This window comes from Perca flavescens, chromosome 21 (assembly GCF_004354835.1).
Source record: "Perca flavescens isolate YP-PL-M2 chromosome 21, PFLA_1.0, whole genome shotgun sequence".
Classification (NCBI taxonomy): Eukaryota; Metazoa; Chordata; class Actinopteri; order Perciformes; family Percidae; genus Perca; species Perca flavescens.
In genome coordinates, this window is record NC_041351.1 from 2184578 (window position 1) to 2194577 (window position 10000).

The following is a 10000-nucleotide window of genomic DNA, read 5'->3' on the forward strand; positions in this document are numbered from 1 at the left end:
CTCTCTCTCTCTGAAGATGGAAGAGCTGCATGTTTCATGGTGTTACCGTGGAGATGCAAACAGCTGGAGGCAGATGGAATAAAAGACGTGACACGCGAAGCAGCCGAGGAATTAGGCTCCGAAAACAGAATTAGTCAAACGCCAAACCAGATCTTTATTGATCCATCTGTCTGAGAGAGACACACACACACACACACACACACACACACACACACACACACACACACACACACACAGACACACACACACACACACACACACACAGGTGTCTGTATTACTGTCTTTATGGGGACATATCATTGACATAATGCATTCCCTAGCACCTTACCCTCACCTTAACCATCACAACTAAATGCCTAACCTTAACCCTTACCCTAATTCTAACCCTAATCCTAAAACCTCTAACAGCCCATTAAACTCGTGGGGACCAGCATTTTGGTCCCCACAAGGCTGTGCAGACCCCACAAGGATACTGTAGTCCCCGGTTTTTGGACCCCACAAATATAGTAAAACAGGTACACACACACACAGACACACACACACACACACACACACACAAAAAGCCCGACAGGGTTTCCCTTCAACCTCTTTTCTTTTCCACTTTCATCGGAAATCACTCAGGAAAAAAAGACAAGAGCCGAGACACGTGGACGCGCATTCCTTCTATGAGGATGTGGAGCGTTTTTGGACCCATTTGTCGAACAAAACTCAATCAATTCAAATGTCAGCCAGCTTGTTTCCCCATTTCCTGACATTTTAAAGCGACGTTGAACTGAGGAATATGAAAATAATCCTGACTTGCAGCTGGAGAAGTGTTCCTCTCCCCTCTCTTTGATGAATGTTAACAGCAGTGGATGCACCGATTTGGCTGAATATTGGGCTTTTTGATGCGAGTTGGGTTTCTGCAGAACCTTAGAATTTTGGTTATTGGGCCCGTCCAGTTTAACAACAAGTAGAATTACGTCCCCTACCTTCTTGCTCCTTTCTTCTTTCCTTCCCTCCTTACATGCTTACTTAAAAACATACATAAAATCTCAGAGTGTCTTTGGTGTATATATCACATACAGTACAGGCCAAAAGTTTGGACACACTTTCTCATTCAATGTGTTTCCTTTTTATTTTCATGACTATTTTACATTGTAGATTCTCACTGAAGGCATCAAAACTATGAATGAACACATATGGAATTATGTAGTTAACAAAAAAGTGTGAAATAACTGAAAACATGTCTTATATTTTAGATTCTTCAAAGTAGCCACCCTTTGCTTTTTTATTAATAAGAGAAAAAATTCCACTAATGAACCCTGACAAAGCACACCTGTGAAGGTAAAACCATTTCAGGTGACTACCTCATGAAGCTCATTGAGAGAACACCAAGGGTTTGCAGAGTTATCAAAAAAAGCAAAGGGTGGCTACTTTGAAGAATCTAAAATATAAGACATGTTTTCAGTTATTTCACACTTTTTTGTTAAGTACATAATTCCATATGTGTTCATTCATAGTTTTGATGCCTTCAGTGAGAATCTACAATATAAAAATAGTCATGAAAATAAAGAAACACACTGAATGAGAAGGTGTGTCCAAACTTTTGGCCTGTACTGTATATGTACATGTGTTTGCTGCCAGTTAATATCGCGATGACGATAAAAGAAACCCAATGTATTGTACTCCAGACACATGATCAGGCTGTTGTCATGTGAGTGCTTTCTGTGCCTTTTCAACACATAAAGAGAGTGAGAGTGCACAGCGAGGTTTTTCTCACTCATATAATAAGATGTTAGCAAGTGTGTGAAAGCAGCATAAAGGTCAGGCCTTCTTGTACACCCCAGACATTCCTCTCAGCGTGGCTCTTAATTCAATGATCGGAGAGCAAGGTGAACACGAGTGTTTAAATCAATCCGTCTATATTTATATGTTACAGTGTTTCCTCTATGTTGATTTTGTAGTGGCGGCCCACCATGGCAAAAGTTCTGCCGCCACAGTATCAGAAATAGGGCTGTACAAAAAATGTAGTCGCGGTGACCTTTTAAATGATCCTGCCAACATAATGCACATTGCAATTTAACAACAAGTAGAACTATTCACCTCTCCGGGAACCATCACCTTATTGTGGTGGAGAGGTTTGTTTGTCTCTATGAACCTGAGGGCTGTGTTGTCTGGAGCCGTGTGCTCCTGGTAGGGTCTCCCAAGGCAAAGTGGTCTCAGGTGAGGGGCCAGACAAAGAATGGTTCAAAAACCCTATGAGCCAACGTAGAAGAGGTGAAGTGACCCTGCCCGGAGGAAGCCCGGGGCCCCTGTCTGGAACCAGGCCCAGATGGAGGGCTTGTTGGCGAGCGCCTGGTGGCCGGGTTTGCCACGGAGCCCGGCCGGGCACAGCCCGAACAAGCTACGTGGCTCCCATCTCTCCAGCCCATGGGCCCACCCCCTGTGGGAGGAACCACTGGGGTCGGGTGCGCTGCCACATGGGTGGCAGTGAAGGTCAGGGGCCTCGACGGACCAGACCCGGGCAGCAGACGCTGGCTCTGGGGACGTGGAACGTCACCTCTCTGTGGGGAAAGAGCCGAACTGGTGCGGGAGGTGGAGCGCTACCGGTTAGATCTGGTGGGGCTTACCTCTACGCACAGTCTCGGTTCTGGAACCGTACTCCTGGATAGGGGTTGGACTCTTTTCTTCTCCGGAGTTGCCCAGGGTGTGAGGCGCCGGGCGGGTGTGGGATACTAACAAGCCCCGGCTGAGCGCCGCTGTGTTGGAGTTTACCCGGTGGACGAGAGGGTCGCCTCCCCACGCCTGCGGGTTGTGGGGGAAAACTCTGACTGTTGTTTGTGCATATGCACCAAACAAGAGTTCGGAGTATTTGGCCTTCTTGAGACCTTGACTGGAGTCCTGCATGGGGCTCCAGTGGGGACTCAATGTTCTGCTGGGGGACTTCAACGCACACGTGGGCAATGATGGAGACACCTGGAGGCGTGATTGGGAGGAACGGCCTCCTGATCTAAACCAGAGTGGTTGTTTGTTGGTGGACTTCTGTGCTAGTCATGGATTGTCTATAACGAACACCATGTTCGAACATAGGGATGCTCATAAGTGTACCTGGTACCAGAGCACCCTAGGCCGAAGGTCAATGATCGATTTCATAATCGTTTCATCTGATCTGAGGCCGTGTGTTTTGGACACTCGGGTGAAGAGAGGGGCAGAGCTGTCAACCGATCACCATCTGGTGGTGAGTTGGGTCAGGGGGAGACTCTGGACAGACCTGGTAAACCCAAACGGGTAGTACGGGTAAATTGGGAACGTCTGGAGGAGGCCCCTGTCCGACAGATTTTCAACTCACACCTCCAGCGGAGCTTTTCGTGCATCCCTGTGGAGGCTGGGGGCATTGAACCCGAGTGGACAATGTTCAAAGTTTCCATTGCTGAAGCTGTGGTCTTAGGTGCCTCAAGGGGTGGTAACCCACAAACCCACCCATTTTAGGTCTGGGCCTGCCCATTTTGACCCAGGCCTATAGTGAGTAGTGAGTGATTTTCATTCTAGCAGTTCATCCAATAAGCAGCCAGAGGAAAGCTTTGAGTGAAAGCTTCTCAGCCAAACCTCACGTGTGGAGCATCATCACCAGCAAGTGATCCAATGAAATGAAGGACGTTGGCGCGCAAGCTTTTCAATCTAGCTCAACGAGACAGACACAGACTGTAGCTATTAGCTAATATGAAACGCAAAGCGAAGCAAAGCAGCTTGTTTTCATTTAAATTCAGCAAGAAACGCTCCGAGGAGCAGGAAGAGGAAAGTCCTGCCATTTTAAGTAACGCGGTTACAAGTGACGAGTTACCATCCTGCTCAGCCGCAGTCTCTCCATCAAGTCCTGCCGTAGCCACCCCCTCACACCAGCAAGGCAAATAGGCTAACAGTTAGGCTAACATTAACGTTAGTGTCTGGCTGTATGCAGGGGATTTTTGGCTTATTTTAACTGGCCCATCCAGTTTTCTGGAGGCCCACCTACAATCAAAATCCTGGCGCAGCTAGTGCCATCAGCTAGCGTTGCTCTGGTTGGTTGTAGCGCTATCCTATGGACCTTTTTCACAGCAGACATTTTGACTTGTCATAGTAGGAAAAGCACAGCTGAGATTGATACGATGGCTCAATTCCATCAAGTGTCCCAGTAAGCTATTTCAGTGAGTCAGCATGCACAATACCAGGACCTCTCCTAAGTGGAATGCAGCCATCAGTAATGGTTTGGAATACACCCGTGCTTTTCCTACTATGACATGTCAACATGTCTGCCGTGAAAAAGGTCTATTGAGAGAATCTGAAAGACAACCGTTGATCCCGCCCCTCGAGATTGAGCCCTGCCAAATGGAGAGTTCCCAGACCCGACATCTGGATGTGGGGCTGCTGGTCAGGCTACCTCGCTGGAGAAAATGCCGTTAAATGTCGCCTATAGACTAGGAGGAGGTTATTCAAAACATGTGACCAGGATACTGTATGTAAGCAAAAGGAGAAAGACAAATTAGTGCTGTCAAACGATTAAAATATTTAATCGCAATTAATTGCATTAATGATATGGTTATCTCGCAATTAATCGCACATTTTTATCTATTCTAAATGTCCCTTGATTTCTGTTTGTTGAATATCAGCTGTGTGCTCGGCCATCAGCTGTGTGCTCGGCCATCAGCTGTGTGCTCGGTCATCAGCTGTGTGCTCGGCCATCAGCTGTGTGCTCGTCCATCAGCTGTGTGCTCTACCATCAGCTGTGTGCTCGGCCATCAGCTGTGTGCTCGGCCATCAGCTGTGTGCTCGGCCATCAGCTGTGTGCTCGGCCATCAGCTGTGTGCTCGGCCATCAGCTGTGTGCTCGGTCATCAGCTGTGTGCTCGGCCATCAGCTGTGTGCTCGGCCATCAGCTGTGTGCTCTACCATCAGCTGTGTGCTCGGCCATCAGCTGTGTGCTCGGCCATGAGCTGTGTGCTCGGCCATCAGCTGTGTGCTCTACCATCAGCTGTGCGTTCGTCCATCAGCTGTGCGCTCGGCCATCAGCTGTGCGCTCGGCCATCAGCTGTGCGCTCGGCCATCAGCTGTGCGCTCGGCCATCAGGTGGTATTTCAGACTGGACGTGCTGCGATGATAGCTCAGTTCACAACCACAAAACACACACACACATCACTTTGGTCTCGTCAATGGAACCATTCGGCAACTTTTTAAAAGTAAACTTTCCATTCAGAATCTTATTGGCGTCTGGCGCTCGCCATCCACTCAGAACGTAACGTTAGCCTACTAGCTAGTCTTTGGCCTGTTGTTGTGTTTCCGGTCTAGCTTGATCCGGTGTGGTAGTTGTAGTTTTTCTAACGTTACTAGTTGTTGCAACTACAAACTACAAAGTTTGCACGGCCAAAAAGAACGTTAATCTTGCGATAAAAAAGTTGACGCTGTTAAAATGGGTTAGCGTTAACGCTGTTAATAACGCGTTTAACTGACAGCACTAAGATAAATACAGCAGACAGCTAGAAGGCGGTTTTTGCTGCTGAACTGCATGCATCTCCCCGGTACCGTGTGTCTAAATAAAGCTGCCTCAACTCCAAAGTCATCCGTATCTGTCGTCTGTGAAGTCTCGCCTCTCTCCCGAACCCGATACCACTCACTGAGGCTTTGCGCAGGCGATCCGTCTTGCCGAAGAAGTAGGTATCCTCGAAGGACGAGGTGCTCCCCCGCAGCTTCTCCGACAGGTTCCTGTAGAGGCGCTTGGCTGCATTCGGGGAGGCAGGCCCGCCGGGGCACTTCCTGCTCTGAGACAACTGCAGGTTCTGCATCTGCTGAGTCATGACTCCCTGGAGGCGTCTGCAGGGGGAAGATGTGGAGAGAGACATAGAGTCAGCTGTCTGAAGGAGGGAGCTGCTAGTGAAAGATAAGAGAGGAGAGAAGATAAAACTTTTATTGTCTGTTTACACAGAGAAGAGTTTCTTGCCTCGTCGGCTCCAACAATCAACAGACGTTGCACACAGTGCTTTAAAGCACCCATATTATGCTCATTCTCGGGTTCATAATTGTATTTTGACCAGTGTTGGGAAAGTTCACTTTCTACATGAACTGGTTCAAAGTTCAGTTCACAGAATTTTAAAATGAACTAAGTTCAGTTCATAGTTCATACTTCAACATCTTGAACTAAGTTCACAGTTCCAAAAATTAACTAAGTTCATTAGTTTTTTCTTTCCATATGTTGCTGCGAGTAGGGCTGGGCGATATGTACCAAAAGTCATATCCCGATATATTTTGGCTGAATATCAATATACGATATATATCCCGATATTTTCTTCCACAAAGTGAGAGCAGTTCAGTCAAAGTCAAATATGACATGTCGCAAGAAGTTTCATAGAAACCGGCTATTTCAGTGAACAGTTGCAAAATCAAATGAATAAATAATAAACAGTTTATATATATATATATATATATATATATATATATATATATATATATATATATATATCTATACAAAATATCTTCACACTTAGATTTTTGATAAATAATCATCAGTAATGTGGATATAATGACTAAGTGGGTAAAGGCAAATAATAGAACAGTTAAAACAGTCTGATAAGTTCAGAAAATGACATCACTTTAATGCAGCCTTTAAAACCAGGAAAAGACACTTATGTCATTATTACGATATCCAAAATCTAAGACGATATCTAGTCTCATCTCACGATATCGATATAATATCGATATATCGCCCAGCCCTAGCTGCGAGCTATTATTTTCAAAATTATTGCCACAGCCCAAATATAGAACCACAGACAGCAATTATTTTATCAGTTTTAACACTAAAACTCTCATCTTCATATCCAATCAGTTCAACGAGCCGTTTCAGGTCTGCTGTGGATGGGACTGAGGTGCAGATTTTCTTTTTGAAAGTTTTGCCCAGAAATGTCAGATTTTTTCCATCGTCAACGACCTCGTTAAATGATCATATGAAGCCTCCACGCTGCTTTGTGTTTTGATGACCCATGCGGCGGTGCGACACTGGTGGCTGGTGTTGCCAGATTGGGTGTTTTCTCCACTACATATGAAGGCCTGTTTACGGTGTGTTTTAGCCCTGGTTTTGGCCTGGAAGGCTGTAGAAATCTGGCGCCCTATTGAAAACTGAGAGGCGTTCATCAGGACGTGGTTAAACTGAAAGAGAGTTGCACAGACACCAGAATGGAGTTCACAGTAACGTTCATCAGGCAGTAATACGGTATGTTCAGTTCACGTTCACCCAAAAATACGAACGAGTCCATGAAATCTCGTTCAATGAACGCGTTCAGGTACAACACTGATTTTGATGTTGTATCCGAACAGGTTTACATGGTTTAATTATCAAAAAAACAACATATTTTTGTTGTACTGCACATTGCTGCAGCTCCTCTTTTCACCCTGTGTTCAGGTCTCTGTTTTAGCTACAAAATGAGACATCTCAACTTCTGTAACATCTTTGTCGGCACATGCTAGGTAGCTAAGTAAGGACTACATGCTCAGTAGCTAGGTAAGGACTACATGCTCAGTAGCTAGGTAAGACTACATGCTCAGTAGCTAGGTAAGACTACATGCTCAGTAGCTAGGTAAGACTACATGCTCAGTAGCTAGGTAAGACTACATGCTCAGTAGCTAGGTAAGACTACATGCTCAGTAGCTAGGTAAGACTAGATGCTCAGTAGCTAGGTAAGGACTACATGTTCAGTAGCTAGGTAAGGACTACATGCTCAGTAGCTAGGTAAGGACTACATGCTCAGTAGCTAGGTAAGACTACATGCTCAGTAGCTAGGTAAGACTACATGCTCAGTAGCTAGGTAAGGACTACATGCTCAGTAGCTAGGTAAGGACTACATGCTCAGTAGCTAGGTAAGACTAGATGCTCAGTAGCTAGGTAAGGGACTACATGCTCAGTAGCTAGGTAAGACTACATGCTCAGTAGCTAGGTAAGGACTACATGCTCAGTAGCTAGGGTAAGACTACATGCTCAGTAGCTAGGTAAGACTACATGCTCAGTAGCTAGGTAAGGACTACATGCTCAGTAGCTAGGTAAGACTACATGCTCAGTAGCTAGGTAAGGACTACATGCTCAGTAGCTAGGTAAGACTACATGCTCAGTAGCTAGGTAAGGACTACATGCTCAGTAGCTAGGTAAGGACTACATGCTCAGTAGCTAGGTAAGACTACATGCTCAGTAGCTAGGTAAGGACTACATGCTCAGTAGCTAGGTAAGACTACATGCTCAGTAGCTAGGTAAGACTAGATGCTCAGTAGCTAGGTAAGACTACATGCTCAGTAGCTAGGTAAGACTACATGCTCAGTAGCTAGGTAAGGACTACATGCTCAGTAGCTAGGTAAGACTACATGCTCAGTAGCTAGGTAAGACTACATGCTCAGTAGCTAGGTAAGACTACATGCTCAGTAGCTAGGTAAGGACTACATGCTCAGTAGCTAGGTAAGACTACATGCTCAGTAGCTAGGGTAAGACTACATGCTCAGTAGCTAGGTAAGGACTACATGCTCAGTAGCTAGGTAAGACTACATGCTCAGTAGCTAGGTAAGACTACATGCTCAGTAGCTAGGTAAGGACTACATGCTCAGTAGCTAGGTAAGGACTACATGCTCAGTAGCTAGGTAAGGACTACATGCTCAGTAGCTGTTTCTCAAGGACTACACTAGCTATTAGCGGGATGTTTCTCCCAACTTCAGTCAATACCTGCAGGACAGGGACATGGAAGATGCAGTTCTTTGGTACCTGATTATGGACATGGAACTAATTTTTGGTGATTGGTGAACTAGTGTTTGTTTTGCCATTGAGAACGAGCTAGCATGCTAACGGTTAGTCCCCTAGCCAGCTCGTCTCGGCTAGTGCAGAAAGCCGTGCAGGTTTTGACCAGCTCACCAGGAGACTGAAGGCAGGACACATTCAGAAGCTATATCTCACTCAGAACACCATGGACGGATGTTATTCTAAGTCTGTATTGTATGCTAAATCTGTGTTGCCCTGTTCACCAACTTGTCATTTTTCATGAATATTTACCTCCACCATCAACTCCAAGTGTTCCTATTGGCTTGTGTGTGTGTGTGTGTGTCTGTGTGTGTTTGTGTGTGTGTCTGTCTGTCTGTGTGTATGTCTATGTGTGTGTGAGTCTGTGTGTGTGTGTGTGTCTGTGTCTGTCTGTCTGTCTGTCTGTCTGTCTGTCTGTCTGTGTGTGTGTGTGTGTGTGTGTGTGTGTGTGTGTGTGTGTGTGTGTGTGTATGTGTGTGTGTGTGTGTGTCTATGTCTGTGTGAGTGTGTGAGTCTGTGTGTGTGTGTCTGTGTGTGTGTGTCTGTGTGAGCGTGTGTCTGTCTGTGTGTCTGTCTGTCTGTGTGTGTGTGTGTGTGTGTGTGTGTGTGTGTGTGTATGTGTGTGTGTGTCTGTGTGTCTCTGTGTCTGTCTGTGTGTGTGTGTGTGTGTCTGTCTGTGTGTGTGTGTGTGTCTGTCTGTGTGTGTGTGTCTATGTGTGTGTGAGTGTCTGTATGTATGTGTGTGTGTGTCTATGTGTGTGTGAGTGTCCGTGTGTGTGTGTGTATGTGTGTGTGTGTGTGTGTGTGTGTGTGTGTGTGTGTGTGTGTGTGTGTGTGTGTGTGTGAGTGTGTGTGTCTCTGTGTGCGTGTGTCTGTCTGTGTGTGTGTTTATTGGATTCATCTTTGCAGCAGGAGCGGAAAAAGCTGTCGTTGCGGAGAAGGAGGAGATGAAAAGCTCACAGGACACACACACACACACACACACAGACAGACAGACAGACAGACAGACAGACACACACACACACACACACACACACACACACACACACACACACACACAGGATGGATGACACCTGGGTGAGAGCCCTCCACCACGTAGGAAGGGTAACATAGCTCCGTCTCTGTGTTCGTGCTGTCAGAAGAGATCGCTTCAGTTTGACAGCATCCCGCTGCCTGCAGCCCATGCACCACGCTGGGACACATTTCACCAGATAGAGGG

General features: G+C 46.2%; 1 protein-coding gene across 1 annotated transcript in view; it reads right to left on the reverse strand.

The window, feature by feature from the left end:
• The window catches only part of ankfn1a (ankyrin repeat and fibronectin type III domain containing 1a), a 128952-nt gene that overhangs the window by 112282 nt on the left and 6670 nt on the right, over positions 1 to 10000 (reverse strand). The window contains exon 2 of the mRNA XM_028568508.1: positions 5630 to 5825. Within this exon, the coding sequence (XP_028424309.1) occupies positions 5630 to 5809 (180 nt within the window). The 5' untranslated portion in view covers positions 5810 to 5825. The remainder of the gene's footprint in view (positions 1 to 5629; positions 5826 to 10000) is intronic.